The following is a 27,450-nucleotide window of genomic DNA, read 5'->3' on the forward strand; positions in this document are numbered from 1 at the left end:
AGACGCTTTGAGACACAGCAACAACTAGCTACTCTCAAGTGAGCGTCTTAGTTTTAAATGTACATAGAGGAACTTTGGTGCACATTGGTTGCTAGAGCAAAAGGTTTTCATCCCTTTGAATAAAACTTCCAGTGTGTGAATTCAGCAAACAGCAGCTCAAAAATGTGCTTTTGCTCACTGTTTATGTGATGATTTGTGACTCTTTACACCAAGAAGTTGAACGTTGCATCCATTTTTAGTTGCGCATGGACCATTTGCAGAGTCAAATACCCTCACAGTCCAGAGTTTTAACATAATTCATTATCAAATGTGTGCTTAAAGGTTAGCATGAGTATTAAGGGAGGAGGGGAAGGGAAAGAATTAATTTCTAAGCTTGGGGCTGCAACTATTAACTGAGCAGCGACGAACCATTTGCCAGCAGGCCACACACCAGGCTCCGCAGGTGAGGTAGCTGCATATTGTTTGCAACTCAGCACAAAAAAAGCTGGTGCTGCCAAGTCATAAAAATGGAGCCTCTATTCTTCTGTGTGTGTGTGCAGCTGAAATGTCCTCTAAAGTAAAGCACTCAGCTCTTTCAGCTGATTGGGTTTACTGTTTGTCACCCGGTGTGGGTGTGAAGTGGATGCAAAAAAAAAAAAAAAAGACAAAAAAGAAATGTAAAACTACCAGCTTTATTTTTAACATTTGCTGGAGTTCACAGGGGTGCCCATTTTCACCTCAGCCTCCTGGAAGGCTCTGCTGAGAATGATTATCTAACCCAGCTTGCACCTCACTAAACTCTCACTACTTCTATTCCTGTCAACTCAGAAAAAAGTGTCTTAAAATGTTGTTTGTTCCATGTACTAAACTCTTTAATGGCTTATGAAAAACACAACCACATTTAAACATGGACAGAGAGGATCACTTTCTTTTTCAAAGTCCCTGGGAACCTCGTGCATTGCGACATTAACTTATCACAGTACTAAAAGATTTGTAATAAAACTGTGGCTTATTTAACTAGTTAAATGAAAATAGGGTGCACAATACGTTTTTCAACACAATGATAATTGGAAACAGGAAGGTTAATTAGCACAGAAATGACTCCAAAAACTTTTTTCTTCATTCTCTGGATCTGGAGAATATAGAGAAATAGTGCAAAGAAAATCAGCCAAGATCCCTCCATCTGTATGCAGCTTTGTGAAATGTTATGGTAGAAGACTAAGTGTTGTCCTGTTCAAAGCATTAAGGCACTCAAGTATCGTCTCTTTATAAAAGCTATACATCATATATTTTTACTTAGAATCATGCAAAATTAGATTCATTTATGATAAGGCCTTCTACACATATGTAAAAGACACTGCATTTGAATATTTTATTAATTGGATTAATTTACTAAAGTGTGATGTTTTTTCATCATTAACTAATATATTGCATATTTTTAATAATCCTCCTAAATTCCATCTCTGTGTGTGTGTGCGGGTGTGTATGTGTGCTAACTAACTCTGTGACATTGCTGCCACCGTTTCTCCAAATAAACTGCATCATTTGACCCGTTAGGGTAAACAGAGGACACAAAAGATGGCCGACTTTGCTTTCTCAATGGGGGCCCCTGGAATGCAAAACTAAGCAGTTCATTAATCATTCATCTTTAATAGATTATGCAAATTCCAGGACATAAAAATCAACAAGATCAATAACGGTATGCATTTTAATTGGAAGCAGAAAACATTTAAGGAATGAATATAATCTCATAGCTCCATCCAGTATGAGAGCATAATTTATTGATAATTGGATTCTAGCCTAAGTGAGGAAGGTAATTTAGCAGTTTCTCAGCCTTGGCATACATTCCTATTTACAGGGTTTGCTAATGGCATAAAAAAAAATAATAATATCGCGCACTAACAACCTACACACTGCTTCATGTGTTTTTTTGCGTCGTTGTAGCGATAAAGTTTACTGGATATTACTTGTGAGTTTAATTTTGTTTGTGTTCAAAGCTCCCATATAATTTTTTTTTATTATTAAATGGCTGCACTGATGTGCTCTGTCAAATTGCACTTCTTAAAAGTTTTGCCTTCTCTTAATGCAACCTCTCTCCGTCAGAGACATTGCTTTAGGAGGCCCCAGGCCCCCAGGTGGACTTGAAGGCCACCTGCTATGAGTTTGCTCCCCAGAGCGAGACCGCTTTCATAGGAGGAGCCCTGCATAAAAGACAAAAACACACCTTTCTTCTCCTGAGGCCCAACTTTCCCGGGCAAAGCTACCTCCCACATGTTCAGGAATAAAAAGGGGGTCTTTCTTTTCCCATCACTCCATGCCCAAGACGGGGGCCAGACTAGAGGGATCATATGAGATGGGCGACCGCAGTTTTTCAATCATGCTGTCCTCTTTCCTGACCAGCTCACACATATACACGCCTACACACACACGCACACCCCCCACACACACACAGACTTTGATTCCTACTGCACCATTGTGGGACTTTTATTAAAACCCTAGCGTATTTAGAGAGTCAGTGTGGCCCTCAGTAAACTTAACCTCTCCTGGGAGAGAGCTTCGACCATCACAATGAAGCAATATGTCAATTATCCAGGTGGCTATCAGCCTGGACCACAGAGCTAAAGAAGCCATACAGCAATACAGATGCTACCTGATTCACTGCACCTACATGCCTGCTGGCTCTCAGAGGAAGGTAAAAGTGAAAACGTGCCATCAGTTTGAAGGGAAAAAAAATAATAAAAATCTTTGCTTTTTGCCATTTTACTTATGTGACTGTCTGTGGTTGTAGCAAGCTAACCAGCCACGGTCCTATTCTAGCTGCTGTCAGTCAAAGAGATATGATAGTCTTTGATGACAGTGCGAGGACAGCAGCTGTCTGTCCTGAGAAACACTCACAGTCAATCTGTTAGCAAACCATTCTGGGCAAACAGCAGCCAGTTAGGAGGCTAGAAGCAGTAATTGTGAAAGAGCTGTAGGATCTAATGGGCTCAGGCAGTGAATCACCTCATTCTGTGCCTCAAAGATAAACACAAAATGCCTCGCAAAGTGTGTTGAAAGAGATTTTTCAATAAGTAGAATCGAAAAATTTGTCTGAAGGATTATAAATTTGTAATCTGTACATTATCTGCAGTGTCTTGCAAAACACCTTCCATGATTTAATTTTATAACCACAGAGTGGTTTGTTGGACTTTTATGTCATATACCAAGACAAAGTAGTGCCTAACTATCAAGTGGAAGGAAAATAATTTCCGACTTTCAAAAATATTTGCAAAGTGCCATGTTTTTCCCTCTCTTCCCAGCATGATACTGCCACCACCATGTTTCGCTGTGGGAGTGATAGCTTTATACCACACTTAGCATTTTGCACAACAGGCAGAGAGTATAAGTTCATCTGACCACAACTTCTTATTTCTCACATTTTTTGCTGTCTTCTACGTGACAGTAAACTGCAAGCTGAAATATTTATGTCTTCCTTTTAACAAGAGAAAATTTCTTGCCAATCCACCATAAAAGACAGATTTATGGAGTGCATTACTAATTGCCATGTTGACAAAGTCTCCTACCTGAGCAGCAAATATCGGTAGCTTCTCCTACATTACTAATGGGCTCTTGGCAATTTGTTGGGTGGAAAGATATAGTGGAGTCATTTCACTATAAAGCTTGGCCTCATAAGTGTTACATTAATAAGCCGTCAGATAAATTGGAGGGCCATGTCTTGATGGGCCTGCTGTTGTGTAATACTGATATGTCCAACGTTTAGAGTATTATTATACAACCTAAGCCTTGTTTAGGGTGAAGCCTTGTTAGGGTGCAACCAGCGGATTGCCAGTTCTGTCTGTCTCAATCCTTGACTCCCTGGGTAAGACACTTCACCCGTCTTGCCTGCTGGTGGAGTTCAGAGTTCCCAGAGGCGCCATTGCATGGCAGCCTCACTTCTGTCAGATTGCCCAGGGCAACTGTGGCTGTGTACAATGTAGCTCATTGATTGTAGCTGATTGCAGTGCAAAGAGCTTTGGGGTCCTCTGGACTAGATAATGTGCTTTACAATTCCAGGTCATTTGCCATGTTTCCCCTTAACGGTCATGAAGACACCGGTTTCCTCATTGCCCCATTGGATAACATGTAAGCATTTTCTGCATGACAGTTAAGGGGTTAAACTTCTGCACAACTTTGACCCTGACAGTTCCAGTGAAATTCTTTGTCTTCATGATGTTGTTTGTTCACTATTTGTTTCCAACAAACTGCTGAGGCCCTCACAGGTTGAATTACACACAAGTCATTTTTGACTTTTGTTTGGAGTATCACAGTAAGGGGGTTGGCTACAAATGCATGGCAGACCTTTCCCATTTTTTGTTGCATTTTAAAGTATCATATTCTTTTCGCTTTACAGCTATGCAACATTTTGTGTTGGTCAACTACATTTTATTCCCTACAAAATATATGGAAATTTTTTTCCTAATGTGACAAAATGCACACAGATTTAAAGAAAATAAACACTTTTTGCAAGACAAGGAAATATAAAGAATCATATGTTTTTTTTCTATTCCAAAATTTGGGCTGTTAAAGTAAAACCCCCCAAAAAGAGGAAAATAATGTTGTGCCTGGCATCTTGGATTCTGCCAATGCTTCTTTAAATTTCACAGAGCTTTTATATACCATGCTTATATATCTTTTTACGTAGGAACTCTGGGGAGTTAGATTGGTGACTGGAGTGAAGGGAGGAGTTTTTAGGAAACTACAAACACACAGAAGACATTGTTCTGCTGTGTTCCTCTCACTGACTGAGCTGACCACCTCGGTGTAAGTGTCTTTCACTGCTGCACCTGCGCGCATTCTTTTAAGGCCCAGTGCAGCATGAATCAGATTGTACCTGTCACAACAGAGTAGCTCTGCGAGACACTGGAAGCGAGGTCGGAGCTGGCGCTGGTGGAGAGGCTGGGCTTCACATCTTCCAGGCTGGCATTCAGGGATGGGAGGGAGTACTCATTCGCCTGCAGACAAACAAACACACACATGAGCAGGTGGCAATCAAAGACATGCAGCTCACTCTGCTTTCATTTAATTTCACATTCCACCAGATCGGGTCGCGATCTGATTAACATCGCTCATGCCCTGCGCACGGGCTTATTCTAGATGCCAGACTCGCAGCAGATATCCCAGTTCAGGTGACGTTACAGAGAATATGATTGAGTGACACCTCCTGGTGTAGCTTGGACAGGATATTTCCTGCAAATTCCATGAACATCAGCCCTGCCCGTGCTCCCCTTGCTTCACTGAGACCTGTGATGATGTATGCATGCATTAGGGCTTGTCTGAGAAGATGGCAGAGAGGGAGAGAGGGATGAGAGAAGGATTGGAAAAGGAGTGAAAGGACGGGGTGTCAGCTGGCTCTTTGTGCTCCACTGCAGTCATCCCTGTGACCAGTCAAGGGAGGAGACATTCAGGGCTTTGTTACAGGAGAGACATGTGGTGTTTTTTTTTTTTTTTTTATCTTTTCTTTAAAAAAAAAGAAAAAAAAAATATGGGGGTGTACAACCTCAAATTCTGCCTTTGTGACTTACTTTCAGGAAAAACACAAGAAAAGCAGATTTTACATTTTTAATTTTAGGGTTTATGATTTTTTTCTATGCCTTTTATTATTTATCTCAGCTGCCACAAAACCCGTCTTTTGCATTTTACAAATCTCATTATGTGTCAGTGCTGCGATAGACACTTTGGTGTGATCATATAATCTCTTGTTTTGTACACCTTAATCTCTGGTGAAGACTCTGTTTGCAGTTGCGATGAATCCTGTTTGTTAATGAGATGACATTTCCTGACCCAGTTCTTCTTTGAAAGGATAAGAGTCTGCGAGTGTTTGTGTCAGAGAGTGTGTGTGCATCCGTTTGTCTCAAAGGGTTGGGTTTGGGGCTGGGTGGGGGCGTATGGGGTCCCAGAGGAGCAAGCTGGTGACCCCAGTCTTGTCTGCCTCTATCCCAGATAAACTCTAATTGTCTGCTTACAACTGTTCCCTGGCACTAGGCTGGATGTTCCTCTCTGTCCCGTTGGGCCTCAGCCGCACAAGAGCCATTTTGTCATGCAGATGGGATGTGGGTAGGGGCTGAGCAGGGGCTGGGCAGAGGGCGAGTGGCGAGCGCAGAGGGGCCTGAATGACCTGACCACATGGCTGCCAGAAGTGTGGGAGGGATGAGGCCTATTCAGCCTGGCCTCTTCAAAATGGCTTTTTAATGCCCTGACGCAGACACCAGACAAGCCTCTAATAGCCTAATATCCCACCTTTTCACCAGTTTAAGAAAAGGGGGGGGTGTTGGAAACAGGCAGAAAAAAGAGGTGCATGGAGAGAGTGGAAAACAGGCTGATTAATATTACATTAAATTAAAACTGATTTTTCTGGACCATTCTGACGCCGTTTTTCACCCCCTTCCCTCAGCCCCCCTCTCGCCTTTTTAATACCTTCTCCTCCACTCTTTGTGATTGCAAGTCATTTCCAATTCGTTTTGGTATTGATCTTGCCGTAGAAATCACTTTGGTAATTAGCTGCATTAGGGGCTGTAAAGCAGGCTGAGGGGCTGTCCCTCTGATTTATCGCCGCTGTAATTCCCCACGATCGCACAGAGATGAAAATGAACTCAATTAAGGCACAGCTAAGGCTGCGTGGGCACCCAGATAGAGTTCCAATGGAAAAATTAATAGTCGCTTGTTGTTTAACAGTGTAATGAATGTAAATAAAGCTTATCCTCTGTAATAGGTTGTAGGTTTCAAGGCTACTTTTAGGCACCAGTTTACCAGTTTGCAGTAGAAGGTAATGTCACTTTTCAACCAACAAAGAAAAATAGCTTACACACATTTTGACCAAAAACAAATACGTTTAGAGCAGAAAGTGTTGGCGTATGAGGAGTAATTTAAACCAGATAAATCAGAAGTGGCTAACATAACATGACTTGGCTTGAAAGCAGGTAAAGCCTCAGAAATGTGCATCTTAAAGATTTGAGTGTCAATTTTGACGTCTGCAGATTTTTGCAGAGGGAAAAAAGGAATAAGATGACAGACTGTAAAGTGAAAACCTAATTAAATGTAAAACTCAGAGCTAGGCCAGTTGTTGGAATGGATTTGCTACAATGGAAACTGGGAACCAATTGGCCACAGTCTAATGACTATGGCCCAATGTTTAAGCCTTTTCTGAATAACCGGTGGTGGATATCCAGGCCATCTCTCCCAGTTTAAAGTCCCAGCTGCCGTTGGTTCAAGCATTTATGAAAAAAAAAATCAAGTCTTTGTCAGATATTCTCCACAGATTTAAGACTGAATGACAGCCGTATGTAAAAATACCACGGTGTAATATTGTTGCAGTTTGAAAACAAATGTGTAACATGAGCTCATTGCTTTAATTTAAAATGTTAAAGGGATAGGTTTTTATACTGTGCCTACAATAACCTTCATAACCATAATGATAGTGAAATAAGGCAGCAAAATATAAAATAAGCATTTGCAAAATTTATCTGCAGTTTTTACGTGTTTATTGCACAGAAAGTTAGCTGATCTTAGCTGGAGAATTAAGACAGTCTTAGCTGTAATAATAGAAGTGATATGTTTCATATAACATGTTTCATTCCTTATGATGGACTAGTTCTTTTGGTTTTAAACAAATTTCCAATAAAACAAACTTGTCTTTGTTTTAAATATTGTAATTGTGTGGCTGCTTTCTTGTAGGCAGCTGACTGGTGGATCACAGCAACAGGTGGGGGAGAGGACGTTTTCTGTTACGTAGACCAGGAGAAAATACAATAATGATTTTGGCATTGTTTATAGTATCTCCAACTTTCTTAAAATTTTATGAAAGCTGGAAGCTTTTAATGTTTTTAAAAGCATTTTATAACCTATGTAATATATTTTTTTTCACACCAGTCTGTGTCCACCTCTAATCTTTGGTCTGGACATTCTCTTCAATTTGGCAAACGAAAAGAGAACATCATGAATGAGAAAGTAAAGAACCTGCTTTGGATTTTGTCCTATTAGACAGCTCAAATGCCATCTTCAAATAATCAAAATTGAAAACATTCACTTTGTGGAAAGTAACAAACCTGCTCTGGTTTGATGTGTTCTGAAGTGGGGAAGACATCAGGGTAAGAAGGCCGTTCGAACACGCGATCCAGGGCTTCCAGCTGTTGCTGGGTGAAGGCATCTGCTCGCAGATGTTTCCTTAAACTCTCCACACTGCCCTGAGAGTCACTGCCAGGGCCTGAGCCATCTGAGCCATCTAAAGAAAGAAGAGGGGGAGGAAATGGACCAACAGGAAACATTTCCAGTTTATTCACATGGGATTACTTTAAATAAACCATTTCTTTTATAGTGGTATATAGAAATCAGTTGGGGACAGATTAGTCAGAAACGTGAAAAACCAACATTTTCCCAGTTAGTGAGCCCACCATGTTCACTAATTGGATCATGGTGGGTTCGCTATGTCCCACACTATGTCCTGCTGATAACAACACTCTCCACTCTGAACACTGTTTCTAAGTTAGGAAATCCAGGTTAGATATCCATCAAGGCTTCCATTTGTTTAACCACTGCTGTGGAGAGGGCTGATGGTTATCTCCAGACATCATTGGTGTGAAGTGGGTAACACCCTGAATAGATAATTTTACATATCATTGAGGCATGGGATTTTTATTTTTTTTGTGGCGCTTATTACCTTTATTTATTAGTAGTGAGACAGAAAGAATGGCAGAGAGAGAATGGGAAATCTTGCCAAGGGGTGGAAATCAAACAGGGGAATAACTGTGATGACGACCCTACTCACTTCATTTGGTGCACCTGCTCTACCCCACGTGGTGCTCCACATAAAGGTGATTAAACTAAAGTCAGAGGAGGCACCGTAATTCAAGAACAGCTGTTTAAAATGGACATATTTTCCAGGTCATGTTGAGACTTGAATGAGAGATGGAGAGGAATGCCGACAGCTTTTTTGTAAATCTCATAGTTTATGTGAGGATTGAGGTTCTCTAGAATAAATGTGACAGAGATCTGTTTCTGTGATACTAGGCATGCTAGTCTTGCTGCTCTACAATGAAACATGGTAAAGACATATTAAGATGTTAACTTTGTATTCATGTTGTTTTTTTTATTCACCATGAAACAGGGTTTTACTGTGACTAACAAAGCAGGATGATGTTGCCTCAACCTGTTTCTTTAGGTGGGGGGGGGACTAAAGAAACATATTCAGTGCTGTTTTATATCTTTGTATATCATAGTTCTTAGAGAGAAATCTGATTCAGCTAAAAGAGACTTGAACAGGTCAAAGCTGCAAAATGCAAAGTTTAAAAACTCAGATTGGTCTAAATTTTCTTAGCTTCACTAGACTGAGAGGGGTGGCTGGAAAAACTGTCATCTCCCTCTTTGTTTTTCAGTTACTTTCTCTTGCCCTCCAAACACAAACACCCGCTCAAGCTGCGTCCCCCCCCCTCACAGTACCCCACAATCCCACCATCAGCACGGTCATCATCTGATAGGTCTGTGGTAATTGATGGATTACCTTCAGTGCAAATATATACTTGTAAGGGAGAGCGCGTTTCAGGAGAGAAAAGTAGGACTGCCGATTACATACAGAGCCTCTCATTCTGCCACTGGGAAATAGAGAGCCATTATTTAACTGAACTATTTCCTCCTGAACATATTACCCGCACCTCTTCTCTCTTTCCATCCCCCCACATATTGCCTGTCTTTTGGAAAGCAGAACAGAGCGAGGATGCAACATTCAGGCACCGAATGAGGATGGGGCGCTGAGGGCAAGCGTATGCATTTCCTCACTTGGTCACACACTATATAAACAAATGAGCCTATGCTTTTCTGGTTCCTCTGATCTCTGACCTTATCAACCCAGGCAGGGAGCCTGCCGCCACTACTCCACTTCTCCCTCTGCTCACTCATCATGTCCTGAGCTCTGAACGAAGACGAAGAAAAAATCTTAAGCTAAAACCTCCAGTCCAGTATTCCAGGACTTGCACTCTCCTGGCTGCCTCCCACCACCCTCCCTTTCCTTCTAACACTGCGCCACCAACAGCGGATGAGGGCTTCAGCTCCCGTACAAATCTGTCATTCTAAATTTGCAGCAGATTATGTTCTCTCCTGGGCGAGGCAGCGGTGATATATGATATGCAAGGCCGCTATTGATTGCCTGATCCGCTCACAGAGGAGGGAGGCGAAATGAACTTGGAATGAACATCATGCCTCAACTCATTGTGCGTATAATACTCTACTTAATCCCACATTTTTCTGTGCTATGGAATTCAATTGATCAATCATGTTCCACTGATGGTACCATTTCAGGGGCGTTATTGCCATTCTGCTCGGCTGCTTGACCTTTTTTCAATGGCTGAGGCCAGAGGATGAACCCGATTCGCTCCGAGAAATAGATCCATTGAGAGAATGGAATAGAGGACGGCAATTGGGAATGAGTGGAGTGTAGATCAGAGGGCTGCTGCTAAAATACAGTACTTTGACTTTATCCTTGGGTAACATTGATAGAGGAATAGCATTTTTCCCACAATGCGTGTTTTTCCAACCATGAATTAACAACATATTTTAGCTCTTCTCCATTTCCCAACGGCTCTCCGAGAAGGAGCACGGTGGTGTTGCTAAATGAAAGTCAGCAGTCGTCTCTGGCACGGAAGGAAACAGAGAGAGTAATGACGTAGTTCAGGATTTCTGAAGTGAGGGTCTCTGAGAAGGTCATTAGCAGTTAAACATCTTACCTGCAGTAGATAGCTCTTACAGCTCTATACTTAGAATACATTTAAATAAGATGGAAATAGAAAGAGAGTGCAAGATGGATCAAGACCAAAAGAACCTTCTATGGGCTTAAACAAGCTCCAATGTAAAACTCTAGAATTCGTAAAGTGTCAGAGTTATTGACAGAAATGACTTTTATTTTTTTAATTGAGAATAAGGAGGTGGAGGTCTACCACCAGTGACCTTCCTGAGTGCAATAAGTGCTGAAGACAAAACATGTATACCATTTCTGATCCATAAAAAAAAAAACAACCCATAAATATTGAGCTTTTTGGATCAAGTGAAGTTATTGATTTTTTCACTGGCTTACTTTTTTCTATTAAGAACTTAATTATGGATATAATTTTGCCTTGTTTCCACTGACGGGGGTCGGTGTGGTTAAGTAGGCTGTTTTGCCTGTTTCCATTGTAAAAGCAGTCTATTCAGCTGACCCATACTGCACCATTCATGGTCACCATTCTGTTATAGGTCCATAGGACAATGGTACAGTGTGGTTAGAGTGGAGCTACTAGCAGTACACAACACAGATTGGGAGAAAGAAGTACATCACTGATTATGATAAGGCTGAGACATACTAGTGTATTAGAATTTGGGTTTAACCCCACCTGCCCAGTGAGAGTCCAGCTGCTAGTGGAAATGCCCTCCTCAATATGTTGTATCATAAGCTAGCGTGCTGAACTGCATCAACCTGTGACATACCCCTCAGTGGAAATGAGCCGTCACAGTATTTTTTCTTTGCACATTTCACTTAGAAAGATAATTTGAGGTTCATAGGCTCTTACCTTCTGTTACTTTTTAAATAATCACTGGCTTCTCTGTAGTATAAATTACTAAAATATTTTTGAGACTAAAGCTGTTTTAAGACAGTAGAGGTCCAAGGTGTTGGCAACTCCTGAGCTACCATGTCTGAAACCAAGTAATTTACAAGATCAAGATGCTCACAAATGTTATTTTATGAAATAACATTTCAACCTCATTATCTGTTGGGCTGACATTTACAGAGAATTAGTTGATTAGTTACACAGAAGAAGATGCTGAAACGGCTCACTACTAATCACCGTCCTGTGAAACCAAGACACGTCAAATGTTTGTTGATCTAATAGAGGCGGTGTAAACAATCAATAATCTAGCGTTCCCCAAAACTGCTATTTTTGCTTTTTACACAGTTTCCACAAAAGATTTACATGCTTTCTCTGCATGTTTTTAGCAAAATAAAATCAATGGCATCCCACTGTCCCCTACTTCCTCCTTCCCACCGAGGCAACCATTAGCTTATCTGTAAATATCATGTGCCTTTGGTTTAAAATTCAAAAAACGTATCTGAATAAATAGCTATAACAGATTTTTACCTTTTCAGCTTTTTAGGGTGGTTGAAGTGAAAATCCCTAGCTTCAGTCATAAGAACCAACTAATCTGGATTCCTACTAAATCCAGATGCAAATAGAGTTCTACAGGAAATATCTTTTAAAGGAAGTTCACTTCAAAAATTGTGAAATATTAACTCTAAATTTACTGGTATGAGTCAACCCTAATCAATAGGCAATGTTTATCATTCAGTATATAAGTAGCAATTTTCTTCAAGCCTTTCGACCTGTGAACAAATAAGACCCTACTTTCCATGATAGGGTTTACTTTGGTGACCTCCCTGTGATATAAACATGTGCAGCACTATATAACATCTATAAAAGTTAATTTAGGAACCTACTATTTGACTCGTACACCATTATTTGAGTTAGCTAATCATTAATTCCACCTCTTATTTTTTGTTACAATATTGAAAACATGGCTGCACAGTGGCACAGTGCGAACCCCGGGCTGGGTTCGATTCCCAGCACAGGGTCTTTCTGCATGGAGTTTGCATGTTCTCCCTGTGCATGCGTGGGTTCTCTCCAGGCACGCCGGCTACCTCCCAGAGACCAAAAACATGGCACTTAGGTTAATTGGTCTCTCTAAATTCTCCCTTTATCTGTGTGCGTATGTGTGTGTATGGTTGTTTGTCCTGTCTCTGTGTTGCCCTGTGATGGACTGGTGACCGGTCCAGGGTGTACCCCGCCTCTCGCCCGACATCTCACTGGAGATAGGCACCAGCACCCCTCCCAAACCCACCAAGGACAAGGTTGTAAAGAAAATGGATGGATGGATATTTAAAACAGAAGCAAATATAAGTAACATACAGATTTGCCATTTTATTTTCAAATCCAAGCTTTAATGCTTCTAACATTGGTCATAAAAGATGTCTGTTTTACATATATTATGAGATAGGTGAAATAAATCAGATCCATCTTTTGACAGTCAGTGTGTCAAGTGGAGTGTGAAGTCTGCCTGTCAGATTGCGTCTGCGAGTGTGTGTGTGCGTGTGTGTGTGTGTGTGTATGACTGTCTCATTGGTTGGCTTGTTTCATTTTCTTCTAGTGTTTCTTCAACCCCTTCGGGTGTCTCAGCAGGTATTCTCTTATCACTCCCAAAGCACCAGCTGACTGCATCCCTTTGTTTTAACACCGCCGTGTGAGGAGATAAAAACAAGAATCTCCCACAGTGACGCTCACACGTTTTAGATCCGGAACACGGTTTCTTTGATCAGCTTAAACTGATGCTTTCTGACCTTCGAGTCAACTTGTTTGTTGATAAGAATGTCAAGACATTCATGAAGATTTGTTTTAAGGTGGTGTGGATAATGCACCAACAAGACAGAAAAGCATCACAAGAAAACTTAAACACACATGCTCATATAATAACAGTTGCAAGTACAAAACAGACTTGGTGTAGCACAGTGGTACTAAATGTACTTCTTTCATCTCTCCTGTTCCTGAGATAAGATAACTCAAAGAAGACTAGAGGAGGAGGCTTGTTTGAAAGGCAAATGAATTCCTACACACGGCCCGGCACGCTCCATAAATCAATGACATGTGGGGTTTTCCGAGATCAGAGGCTGCGAGTCAGCCCTTCGCGCATTGGTCCTGCGCTGATAGGTGAAATGATGCTATCACAAATTGTGGATCATTTGTTGATGATTTTTAAAATGCTGTTGAGCTAAGGAGAAAAAAAAAAAAAGGGAGAGCAAGCACAAACAAACCGGTATACCCAGAGGGTGAACACTCCTTCCCTGTAAGCTAGCGATATTTATGAAACCTCTGAAGCGGAAAGGAGAGAGCTGGGTGGGGTGGTTGGGGGAGGAGGGAAGCAGAGAGGCAGCAACACTGCCATGGCTGTTAAGATCCTGTTATGTTGTGGCGTGTTTAAGAGCTTTATTAATTCGATTTAGCACCACCAACCAATGTACTGACAGTCAGCAGGCACAGCGATGTCGACTTGATATTTGCTCTCACTGCAAGGACTGAGGAGGTGTTGCTAACATTTTATTTAGACTTTATCTTTTGAAGATAGCTCAGAGAGTTTGCAATAAACAGAAGCATGCACAACATTTTCATACTGTTCTCTTTAATAAGACCCAGGAACAATTCACACGTTTTGATCTCAGTATCTGTTAGCCCGAGGTGAATCACTGATAGTGCACTTCCTCCTGCCTTCAAATCCAATTTTAAAAAAGTCTCAGAGTTTTACGTAGGATTTGAAGGCAGGAGGGGGTCTCCATTTGAAACTATTTAAAGTTTCTTCATACATATGTGGGTCACATTGTATATATTTTATTTTGATTTGTCTTTGAACATATGTCCTTTGAAATTAAGCCCTGTCAGAGGAAAAATTCTGTCACGTCTTGGACAAACAATAAAGTATTTGTCAAAAACTGTGTTTGCATGAACCACAATGACATTTATTTTCACTTTAGACTTATTTCAAGGTTTAAAAAGTCCCTTTTGGTATTGGCACTTCTTGGAATAACCATTAGCTTCAGCCTCCTGGACCAGCTAATCTGGATTTTAAATAAATTTAGACAGAAAGAGAGTTATCTACTGCAGATAAGACATTAACCCACTAATCTTTTAGCAAAGTCTCACTTCAAAAACTCCAATAAGAAAAAATCCAGTTAAAATTTTCATCTTTTTTTTTTTTTTTTTTTTCTACTTCTAGTAAAAGAGCTAGTAGCTAGTCATATCTTCAGTTTTACCTTTAATCAGCATTTGTTTTTTGTGCTGATATCAGCCTGCAAGGTAACTGCGGTTTTAAAAGCTATTTCAACTGTAAATACTTTAACTGTGTACATTCTGGCTAAAATGAACTGTTTCAAAGTCTTTTTCATCCAATTAAATCTGAAGCTTACTGTTTAAATAATTTCAGCTGAAGTCAAGTCTTCAGAATAACTATTATTTCATGGATCTAATCATCGGTTCTTATTAACATGTGTTACAATAAAAAGTTTTAATTGCAAAAGGTCCTGAACTATCCCTTAAGCTGAATTTGGTTCTGGATCCTTTTGTCCAAGTGTCCTCATGGTTAAAATGTAAATGCTACCATTGCAATAGAGAATGCACTTGTAAGTATACAAATGTGTTTTTGAGTTCAGTTGATTTGTTTTTTCCAAAATCTTAATCCAAGATTGAATTAATGTGGGAATGGTTTGCTAACAAGCCCAATTTTGCACTCCTAGCTAGGTAACATGACTCGTTTTTCATCTCCGATTTGGGGTTTTAGTCCTCTTTTGCTTTCATCTCCCTCCTCTGTACCAGCCTGTCATTTAGCATTGCCATCCTGCGTGGGTGTGTATTTCTGGAAAAGCAATTAATGAATTCTCTACTTTTCCCGTGCCTTTTTCTCCCCTTCTTGTGAGCAGCAACGCGTCGCTCCATTAATTCTCAGCATTGCTACCCATAATTGACTTTTCTCTGACATGATTCCTCTCCATCGAGTGAGTCCCCACTTTATTATATTGTATTTTTCAAACTGATTTCATTGTGTGTTGTTTACAGCGATACATGTGGTCCAGAGCAGCCGTGCCGTTTAAGGACAGATGAAGAAGAAGGGACAATGGGAGAAGAAATGAAATGTTGAAGAAAGGAGGAGGGGGAGGAAAGCAGTGTGGACCTCTTTTGTGCCTCGTCTACTGTCAGGGCCCTAACAGCTTCTTGTCTCTATGTTACGCTCTGTGGCCCCCTCTCAAACCTGCGCTTTTCTCTTTCTCTCCCTCTTTTACACACTCTCAAACATGCGCGTGCACACACACTATCACGGCCATTATGGCGCTCATGATTCCATTTTTTCTGTCTCAGTCTGGATGCATTTATTTTTTAAAGTGATCCTCTATTGACTCATTGTCATGGAGAGGCTTGACTAGTCAACCAGTGTAGGCCCAGGCTCAAATCCGTACACTAACTGATTTAAACTCCACAAATGGGTCACATGTGTTAAAAGATTCACTCTAAAAAAAAATGTCTGTAAAACCCAAACATAAATGTGGACAAATCTAAATTGCATTTCTCCCCCCCAGCCCCCCTTCAAGGCTTTGAGCGATGTTGATATGATTCAGGTAGCTGACCGTGATCATTCTTTTGTCGTAAATGAAGAGGCTATATTTCTTTCTCAGCTCTCACACACTCATCAGCTCCCCTTCTGCACTCATCCCACACCCACGCTACAATCACAAGTTATGACCTTTGCTTTCTCAATATAATTTATCACTGTAGCTCCCTGCTCCCTGTCCTCCCAGGAGCTCCGCTGGGCTCCGTCCAGCCATGAGAAGAAAGCGCGCTGTTGGGTCACATCAACCTGACTGCAAGCAGTGTCGAGGTCAGGCGACTAGGAGAGCACTAAATTTACATGAAGTTGTTGCTGTACGGGTCACTAATCAGAATTTAATCTGAAGCCCATTGTAAGTGTTCAAGAGTCAGGGGAGATGGATGAAATATTTTAGCCATGGGGAAAAACATAGAGATGTACCAGTTTGGTTTATTCCTGAAACTTGGAGATTAAAGTTTTGACGAAATTTGGTTTACTTTTAAAAAAACTATAAGACATATTATATATTCCTCATATTCTTTGATAGAGGTAATTGTTTCATATTTGACAAAAAAATTAGGAATTATAAGACTATCCATATTTCTGATCAAATTATATGACCTAAGCCTGAGTCTGTGTTTTTTAAATTCAATTTCAGAGGAAAGTGCTGAGAGATCTTTTTAGTGAAAAATCTGATTTTTCAGTATTTGCTATGTTGTTCATTGATCATAGCTCATCAACAAAATCTGAGTGTAATACTGATGCATTTCTAAAAAACAACTTTTTTTGTCACTAATTTATTTAGAAATAGAAAAAAACAAAATTAATAATTAGCATTACATTTTTGAGGTTTTTTCATTGTGTTTATACAGTAACAAATCTGTCCTTTTTGAATTCAAGTCAGCTTTGGGTTCCAAGGTCAGTGGGGGCCCTGTTAAATCTCAACGTTTGCTTATACTCTGGGCCGGCTCTGACTATATCCATTTTCTTGAAAAAAATTAAATGAAACTTTGAGTCTGGAAAAGGCCTGGCACTAAGTCCTGAAAGTGTAACTGAATAGGATAAACTTTTATTTTTTTAACACTCAGCAGTTGTCACCCAATTCTCTTTCACTTTTCTTGGCTTCCACTACAAGCTATAGGTTTAAATGACTGAGGGAGAACATGCTGTACAACAGGCTAATTTCCTCTACTTTACTATTAATGCATTTGGCAGGAACATCATTCCATTCCCAGTAATGAGATACACAAATAAATCTGGCTATGGATAGATTCAGAGCTGGGTGGTGGCGATGATGGTGGAAGGGAGGGGAGGGTGCAAAGGAAGGATGTGCATTGAGACGCATACTCCAAGCCCTGGCATAATTGGTATCACTGCTTGCAGACATGCAAACCAATATCTCCATAGATAGGGCCGAGACTCTCTTTTCCCCCCTTAAGGCTATTTCTTTTGTCTTTTCAATAGCTTGCACATCCAAGATAGAGGGAGGGGACTGGGGCGTAAGTTGGGGGGAGAGGGAGGGGGGGGGGGGGGTTAATTTGTGAATTAATAGCTTTTCTCTGCAGAATTGCAAATTCTTTTTAAATGTCACTGTGTTGTAGATGCGCAGAGCATCTGAAGCCACAAACTCTCACACAAACACATATCCAGGCAAAAGGTGGGAGTCAAACACCTCTACAAATCCTAAAACTAATCCCTGCTCCATTATTATTGAGTCTGCCAGGACCTACCTTATCCCTCCTTTCCTCACAAAACAAGTTTTTTTTCCTTCTCTTGCGTGAGCTGTCCAGTGTAACATGCTACTTTTAATTTGCAATAACACATGACAAGGACAGATTAATAGCTCTTATGGCACCCGCGTCCCTGAGGCTCATCTTACGGGGGACCAGGTGTACATAACGCGTGTCACACTACATTATCTCTACAGCCCTGCAGTAATGGGGACCTTTTTCTTCCTGAAAGGGCAACTGCTGACTTCAGTCACACAAGAAGCACTAGCCAACGCCATTGTGACACAAGCCGAACAAGGACGGTACAACTCTTTCTTAGAAAGAGCGCCATCAGGATTTAAAATATGCAGAGACATTTTGTCTTGTAGTTTAATACTTTCACACATGATTCAACTAATTTACACGCTAAGCTCAGTTTGCAGCTGAGTTCTTACCTCAATGATTTTAAAACTTTAAAAAAAATTCTGTATTAATTAAAGAATTAATCTTAAGTTAGAATATGACCGCAAACTAAAGCATTCTCATCTACCTGCAAAGCAAAGTTACAATTTAGGCTAAAACTACAAAATGCATCGTTGGTGTTTTTTCAAAACAAAATAAAGACCATTGTTGTCTGCATAAAGTTATAACAAACTAAAAAAAAAAAGTTCCTTAGTTGTTATTACTATAAAACATCTACTATAAAATATCTACTTCTAGGTATTTATTAAATTGTACTTTGCTGAAACATGTTAGCTCTTAGCTTACTACATTAGCATATAATTTAAGCACTTCAATTACCATTGTTAAGAGCTTTGACTAATAAAAAAACACTATTTAAAAAAAGTGAGAATATGTCCAGACATTGAAACGGCACAATTCAGATGTTAATTTAAGGATATAAACAATTGCTGGGAATATACTGAATTTTCTCATTTTTTATAAACATAAAAACCTCAGCTATCAAATGTTATTAAAAACCCCACAAAGTAAATTAGTATTGAATTGTCTGTCTTTAGATGAAAAATATTATTTTCTGCAGTAACTTTACCTTAATATATTTTAACATATTTTTGAAAACAAAAATAGATATTTTCCAACCACACCTTATGAGCAAAACATAAATAATTAAAGACATAAACTGCAGGTGAAAGGAGAGGATGTGTGATTTAATTGATTGAGCAAAGCAAAAAAGAAAAAGTAAGGTTGTCTAACTTCAACTTACAATGTCCTATTTTCCTTCCATCCAAGTGGTTGCCACTCCAGAGAACTAAAGAGACAGAAACATAAAGGGAAAGGAAGTGGCCTGTTTTCATCAGTGCTCTCTGAGATCATTTTTAACCACATCATCCCAACCAGCAACCTCAATGATGTGTCCACACAAACACAAACACGCACATACAAGCACACAGCCCCTGCCCTGCCTCCACCGGTCTGTTCCTACACCTGTTCAGGCCTCCACCGGGGACATGTTAATTCATAGGCATTAAAAAAAGCCAATTGTTTGCACAACCGATAATCTATTAGCCCTCGGGCGTTGTGTGTCCATTCCCCTGCTCTGCCCAGGAATGAAGAAGAGGAAAAAAAAACAAAAAAACATCCTGGCTTGGACTGGAAAAACCTTCCACATAATCTTTGAGTGTATCTACATCTGCTTTCTTGCCAATTCTCAGCTTTTGTTTGCTATAAAATACACCTTTTATTTGTCTTTTTTAAATCACAAAAATACAAAAAAAAGTCTTTAAAGTTTTTATGCAGTGCTAAATATTAAACGACTAGAAGTTCACTGATAAAATCAAGATTGCAGAGATTTTTTTCTGCCTATTGTGACTTTATGGGGATAGAGGCAGCAATGCTGATGACTCGCCAAGGGGGATTAGAGTTGTAATGACAGCTATATGCAGTGTCAGTGGTATCAGATAGAGATGCTGATCCGTTGCCATATATCTGTATGGTAAAAATGAAACTGATTGGATCACAGCTCTCTTTTGAGCACTCGGGTCTGCCTGATGTAACAACATAACAAGTCACTGGAGACAACACACAAAAGCACTCTCTTGACTGCAGAACTGTCATAAATGTCAACTTCTTCACACACAAAGGGGGAAAAAAGTAAGAGAAGAAAGATGAGATGAATTAAAAAGGATGAAAAACAAAAGGGGATCTTGTGTTCTTCCTTACCATCATCCCGTTTCCTTTTCTCGCCGTTGGAGCGGGGAATACCCAGAATGCCGTTGATGGAGTAGGATCCTACGGGATTGTTGGAGGCACTGGTCACAGGAGGCGAGGCTGTGCTGGGCACTGGTGTAGAAAGCTGTGTTAGTGTGTGTTTCGTGTGTTTTCCGAGTTGTTTCAGCAACAGCGATTGTCTTATTTGACTGTCCTCTAATCTGCTTTATTCATTCGCTCACCTATGGTGTGGCCGGGTGTGGAGAGCGGCGTGACGGATCCATCAGGGGACGGGTGGAATTGCTGCTGGACTTTGGTGCGGATAATCCTGATAAAGTGAACAACAGACATGGATCAATCAATGCTAGTTTCCACGGCGCGGAGATTTCACATCAAACCGGCCCGGCCTCGGACGCTTAAACAAGCTTAAACACGTCCACTTTATGTCTGTGCATGTACAAAGCGCTCCTGCCGTTTGTGGGCCTGCTTGTATCGTCACATGCGGGCCTGTCCGTGTCACAAATAGCCAATCTCTGGGCTTTAGGGACAATCTCTCTGCTCCTTGTGTGCAGCCGAATAATGGCTGGCCCTTGGAGATTGTGGATTCAATCTAGCTGGATTCTGAGGTTAGAAATATGATAAAGTCCCCCATACAAGTAAGATGTGATGTGGCGGGAAAGTCTTCATTGCACTTTGGTCTGAATGATCTTGCAAACAAAGCATGAAATCACATCAATTCACCTCAATGATCAGCTTCACTGGCTCTACCTGGCCAACTCTAATAATCTCCCTCTCCTGCACACCACACACTCTCTTTTCTTCTCTCTCTCTCTGTCTCTCTCTCCATCTCTCAAAGCTCCATCCTCTTTTCTCATTTCTCCTCTCTTTTCTGTCCAGCGCTGCCTTACTGTACCCCATAACGACTGACTCTCAAACTCCACTTCTCCTCACTTTCCTTCATTTTTCTTTCTCCAATCTTCTCCTCCATTTCTGTATCTCTGAGCCGTACTTTTTTCTTTTCTTTTTTTTTTACAAGCTAAACACGGGATTCAAAAGTTCAGAGCTTATTGATTGGAACTCCCAGAAAGAAAAGTTGATGACAGATCCTGGGAGACGAACAGCACATGCAAATTGTAATCCACAAATTAAATGTGACAGGTTAGCAATAGGGTCTCAATGGCTCAAACTGCGTCCAACACCACATCCAACACATTTTAACATTTTCTGTGCTTTGAAATAATAACCAGTATGAAAGGATCAAGCAGAAAATGTGTTTAAACTGACGAGAAAAAGGAGAAAAACTTTCACCAAATCATGCTGCCATGCTGTATAGTCTGCTGTAGCTCTTCTGAGACATGATCGCATTAAACCATGACTATGGTAATCTTTTGACAGACAGGAGAACATGAGATAATTGATTAACAGACAGCGGCATAAATCCCACAAGGAATTGCATCTGGCTGCAAACATGTGTCAAGAACAGACTTTAAAGGGTGCAGATGAGGTGACTGACACATACGCACACGCACACCGACGCACAAAGTGACCAGGAATCCATCAGCTAAAGGGTTAAACTAAGACTTTTCATACTCCACATTATCTCTCTATGTCCTCCACCACTCTCTCCTTCAGGCAGGTCAACAAAAGGCAAGCTACCTCCTCCTCCTCCTACAGAAAACTCCACATCAATATTTTATTTGAATTTCCAACATCTCACCACAACAGTTATCTGACCTCATGACTTGAGGGAGTCTCGTAAATTCAAGGACTTAGTTTCGAGTTGTGTGTTGTTCGTATTGAAAAAGCAATCTGGGTGGTTGAGTTAATGACTTCGGTGTTTGGCTCTTGTGTAAAAAAAAAAAAAAAAAAAAGTACATCAAGCAAAAGAAATATTAAGATGATGATCAATGTTGATGGAAAGCCTGCTATTGGGGCTTTTCTCATGGGCCATTGGACTACAAAACAAAGTGAAACACTGTCTTTATGTAATTCTTTATAAATCATAGAAGAAAAATGTGTTTAAAATTAAAGCTCTTTAGTCAGAAATCAGACACTTCATGACACAGACCACTGCCAGGGTTTTTTTTTTTTCTATATCATTTCCTTTATGCATTTAATTCCTCCTCTAACAATCTTCTTACAACACCAACTCCTATTCTGCAACGTTACCATTTCGCCTGGAATGGTTTTATGCTTTGCAATTCACCTTTGTCTTTTTTGATTAAGTTAAAGCAGGTCACATGTTTTATATCTGAACACATCAGATATAACATCTGGACTAAAACTCAGAGTGAATTCTTAGAGTTGCTGGGCTGTAACCCCTGGTGTTAATTATTAACTTACAAACTGGAAAGCAATTTCTGTCGGCGCATTTTTCTCATAGCAGCGTGTCACCAATGCTTCCAACAGTAACTTGAAACACAGCAACAGAGAATTATACTACACTGTATGTTGCTTTTAAAAACCTGTTGAATAATCTCCAAGCGTCGTTTTCTTGTTTTCCTTCATCATTTTCATCCCCCCCCCCCCCCCCTTGAATTTAGCTGGACGTGTTATGAGACTCTTTTGAGCTCATTAAAATGTAATGCTGAGGACCAGCTCTCTGGAACAGTGCCTCCTAAGTAAAGTTCATCACTGCATGCACTGCGGGACTTTTCCCTTTAATTCTGTAGCCTTCTAGTGGGTTTTTAAACAGCATCCTTACATCTAAAAATTATTTTTTTTTCCCCTCAAAACTGTCCCGCAACGATGGAAAAATATGTATCTAAATAGGTATTTAATAATTTAATATTTTTTTATTTGTGAAATTATTTTCGTATTCCTCTTTTTCAATAATAATAATAATAATAATAATAATAATAATAATAATAATAATAATAATAATAATAATAATAATAATAATAATAATAATAATAATAAAAATCTGAATTTCATATTTTACACATATCGTATTGGACGACGTGGATATTGACTGGCAGTGGGGATGCTGCAGCCGCCTCCGTGACAGTGTGGTCCGTGTATTGAACGCCTGACTCGGGTATTTCCCTCCGCCTCTGGATCTGGTTACGCAGGTATCGATCGGTTTTTATCGAGACAGATGTGATCCTTCGCGGCCCCACGCTGCCTCCGTGTTGTGGAGGGCCACGCATTGGGGGGATTGAATTGCACATGTGAGACCACCCTCGAACAGGGCTCGGCAGCCAGATATGTGCAGCCGGAGTATATGTCTTTAATAGTATTACTTCTTCTTTTTCTTTTTTTAAAGTCGCTGTTTCTTTTAAAAAGTGCCTACCAAATTAAAAACTAGAAATTTGACTGACAAAAAATTCGCGCACTTTTGGGGTAAATTGTGCCACCGAATCCTCTAAGGAATTAAAAAGAAACCATTTTTCACCTACCTGTTGATGGATGAAACACTGGGTACTGTGTCGTTGTCGCAGACCCCCTCCGCCAGGAGTCGGTCTCTTATCTCCCACGCAAACATTGTGGGATTCTGGCGCTTGTACTCCGCGATTTTATCCACCACTTTCGGCGTTGCGACCTTTGGTTTGGAGCCCCCGATGACTCCCGGTTTAATACTGCCGGTCTCGTAGTACCTGCATGGGGACAGAGTGAGCCTTCCTGAATGGATCCCCGCCTCCGTTCAACTTCAAATGTTATGCTCAATAAGAAAGGTGGCTTTTTAACGTGTTATCAACGCTTATTCCATCGAGTTCTGCAGTTATGCACATTTACTGCAAACAATTACCCACAAATAGGATCTATTAATTGGCCTGGGAGCGTTTTGGGGCTAATTGAGTGTCAGCTGGAAGGCGAGCAAAAAAGGAGTGTAATTAAAATAAAATATGAGCGGGGCAGACAGAACAGAACAAATGCTTTAAGAGCAAACTTTGAAATTTCTAATTTTCACCACTATCAGCAGCATGCACCAAATGCCACCGTGACCTATTGGTAAATGTTGGTGACAAACATTCAGTGTGTGTGGAATGAAATACCTCTGAAATGCCTTCTGATAGCTGAAAAAAATATATGTCAAAAAATTATTGGTGCCCTTAAGAAGAAGCTGATTTAGATGTTTGCAGGCGTTGTTCTCCTGCTAGTATTAACTGTAAAAATTCCTGAATAAAATGTAGGCTATGTGATACGATTTCATTTCTAAAACATTCTATATTTTTTTTTATTATTAAAGTTTACTCTTCACTTTAAGAAAGTCTCCAGCTATTTATTTATTTATTTGTTATTATTATTTTTGACATTATGTTTTTCTCATGCGAGGTGGAAAAATCCGCCAAATATTTGGAGAGAAACAACAACAAAAAAGAAAATTAAAAGAAGGCAGGAAAGAAACGATCTGCCTCTGTCAGCGATGGCTGAAGCTGAGACAGGGCGGGATGTGCATTTACTCTAAAAAGATGCTGGACACACACGCGCGCGCGCGCACACACACACACACACACGCACGCACACACACACACTCGATGATGGGCCCCCCTCTCTTTTACCTGCCGAGGATTTTGCTGACACAGCCGTGACTGACCCGTAGCTGTCGGGAGATGTCGCAGGGCCGGACGCCCTGGTGGGCCAGCTCCACTATCCGCTGCCGCACCACGTCCGGGAGGGGTCTGCCGTTCACAAACACCCCGCCGAGCTGGTTCACACCGCCGTGCCCTGCGTGGGATACAACAGCAACGCGAGGGGGGACATAACATTACATACCTGCAGACAGGACACACACTGCTGTGCATGCAGGGGCCGTTTCAAAAGTGACAGGTTACTATTGATGCTAAAAAGTCAAAGTAAGCACATATTTATAGACATTAATTAATCACCAATTTAATAATAATAATAATAATAATAATAATAATAATAATAATAATAATAATAATAATAATAATAATAATAATAATGAAATTCATGGAACTCTTGCCCTAATAATTGAACATTTCAATGTTTATTATACATATATTAATATAAAAAACATATCTTCTTGCAAATCAGACAATATTTTCCATGAGTATCACTCCTTCTGTAGCTTAACACATGTCGCGCGTATCACGTTTCCAACCTGTTTAATTTTCCTCGCTACAATTATTGTAAATAATTAAAATAAGCTTTGATAACTCATATTACCAACGCGGATTGTGCGAATGAGGACAGATTAATAATTTAGTTCCAGTCCGGGTCTTCTTTTACCCATATCATATTGAGTAAAAAAAAAAAAAAAAACGCAAGAAGAAGAAAAGAATGAAAAAAAATACATGGGACTGCTCAGTTTTACTTTGACGTTTAAAATGAGACAAATGGTGAATAATGAGGCAAGTTTACGTGCATTTACACACAGCGAGATCTCGTTTGCTCACAATGAGGCTGATATTGCCCCAGGTAATAAAAAGCTCTGTATTTAAATTGAGGTGCTCATAATTCGTCACTTCACAGAGGAAGCTTTACAATCTAGCTAATTTTAGGATAATAAAAACTCTTGACAAAATAAAATAGAAACAAAACCCCCACACTTCGGAAAATCTCGAAAATTCTGTGGAATTGTTACAGTTTTATGATTACAACCTGATTGATGTATTTCAGTTGTTCAATCTCGGTTTGATGATGCAAAATTAAACAAAATTAAACATATATATATATATATATATATATATATATATATATATATATATATATATATATATATATATATATATATATATATATATATATATATATATATATATATATATATATATTAGAAGAGAAAATAAAGGCGCAATTTGCAGAATAAAGCAAAAAAAAAAAAAGATTTATGTTTTATTTATTTTTTTCACCTTGTGCGCTTCTAAACTCTAAAATAAGTTTACTAATGGATTTAGAGCCATAATATTTTGATATAAATAGGCACCTTTTCTTCAATTGGTGTAAGTCGGCTAACTGCCGCAGACAATCTAATTTGAGTCGGAATGAAAGCCACATCACAGAGATGTTTCGCTCTATAAACTAATTCAGCATACTCACGGTGCATCGCCGAGAAGGGGTCTGCTTTGCAGTGAATATCCATTGGATAGCAAAGGAAAGAAAGGTAATCGACTGAGGTCGCCGTTTCGCCTTTGTGGTGCAGCTTTAAACGAATAAAAAAAAGAAATATAAATTTGTTTTGGTGTAAACACAGTCCGCCTTGGAAGGAGTCCGCGGGTGCTTCAACTTCTTCTTCTTCTTCTTGTTAAGTTTTCCTTTTACAAACAAACAAACAAACAAAAAAAAAAGTGTGGAAGAAAGTCTGTCAGGTGCAGCGCATGACCCACGCGTGTGCAGAGCGCGCCGGCTGCAGCAACATTTGGCTTAAAAACTCGTGTCACTCTGAGTGTTTGGAGGACATCCTGAAGAAAACCAAACAAGACGGTATATAGCTCTGAGCCTCCACTCAGAAGAAGAAGAAAGAAAGGAGAAAAAAAAGAGAAAATCCCCCTCTCTCCTCTGACAGCGTGCTGGACTGGCGGGGCTCTGCGCTTCAGTCAGATAAGGGGCGGAGATGACAACAACAACATGGACATGGCGGAGACAGAGCAGCGCGTCCACCCTCAACCTCCGAAACGGGGCTGTGCCTGAGCGAAGCTTTGGACTGAGAATGAAGCCCCTCTCCTCTTGTGTCTGTTTCTAAAAGCCGCAGTCCCAAAGATCGCACCCCACCATCAACCTCCCCCACCAACCGCCACCCCCACTCGCCCCCCCCCCCCCCTCCTCCTAGCCTACCTCCATCCCACAGATCCCCTTGCATAGAGATGGATGACTTGTCAGACAAAGGCAATAGATTCCAACACTTTGTGATTCGCCCACGTAAAAAACCTGCAGCTCAAATGAGGAGGTCCCTGCATCCGACAGCCAGGAATGGGAGGGAGACGGAATGGGAAATGATGAGACTTTGGGATGAAGAATCAAGGAAATTAAAGGCACGGGGGTAAAGCGCTATCAGGACGTGTTCTATCTAATGTTTACACGGAGGCTCACCAAAAGAAACACTCGGAGATCCCTGCTTGTAAGACTTTTCACATGGGGCTTTTTTAAAAATAATACTACAAAACTACTTCAAACTACTTTTTTTTACACCTACGCATCGTGAATTCATTCCCTAACTTGTTCACCTAAATTCTAAAAAACCAACAACAAAAGTTCACCAAGTTCAAAAATACACACACACACCCACGCATACACACACATATATATGAGCATGTCGTAAGCTGCTTCTGTTATTTGACTGAATGTGTTCAAAAGAAAAGGTAAGAGAGAGTCAGTCAGTAGGCCGTCATCATCATCATTACCATCATCATCATCCTCATCATCATCTGCAAGTTGCCTGTGCCCGGTTCTGCTCTGTAGATGGCGCTCATACAGTAGGATAGACCGCCCCGCTGTGCTGAAGCATGCATGC

At 40.3% G+C, this 27,450-nt stretch overlaps 1 protein-coding gene across 18 annotated transcripts in view; it reads right to left on the bottom strand.

Annotated features, from left to right (window-relative positions):
- pax2a (paired box 2a) overlaps window positions 1–26,689 on the bottom strand; it is a 34,712-nt gene extending 8,023 nt beyond the window's left edge. For 4 of the 18 annotated variants that reach the window (XM_044137436.1, XM_044137440.1, XM_044137430.1 and 1 more), the window contains exons 1-7: window positions 26,040–26,689; window positions 24,539–24,716; window positions 23,435–23,632; window positions 20,279–20,364; window positions 20,049–20,168; window positions 8,061–8,236; window positions 4,850–4,970 (exon numbers count right to left, since the gene is read on the bottom strand). In XM_044137436.1, coding sequence (XP_043993371.1) covers window positions 4,850–4,970; window positions 8,061–8,236; window positions 20,049–20,168; window positions 20,279–20,364; window positions 23,435–23,632; window positions 24,539–24,716; window positions 26,040–26,082 — 922 coding nt within the window. In that variant the 5' untranslated portion in view covers window positions 26,083–26,689. Of the gene's footprint in view, window positions 1–4,849; window positions 4,971–8,060; window positions 8,237–19,092; window positions 19,138–20,048; window positions 20,169–20,278; window positions 20,365–23,434; window positions 23,633–24,031; window positions 24,053–24,538; window positions 24,717–26,039 lie in introns of those variants that run through there. The other 14 variants (XM_044137432.1, XM_044137424.1, XM_044137429.1 and 11 more) reach the window with 6 other exon arrangements.
- Window positions 26,690–27,450: the final 761 nt, after the last annotated feature.

The sequence above is a fragment of the Gambusia affinis genome, linkage group LG13 (genome assembly GCF_019740435.1).
Source record: "Gambusia affinis linkage group LG13, SWU_Gaff_1.0, whole genome shotgun sequence".
NCBI lineage: Eukaryota > Metazoa > Chordata > Actinopteri > Cyprinodontiformes > Poeciliidae > Gambusia > Gambusia affinis.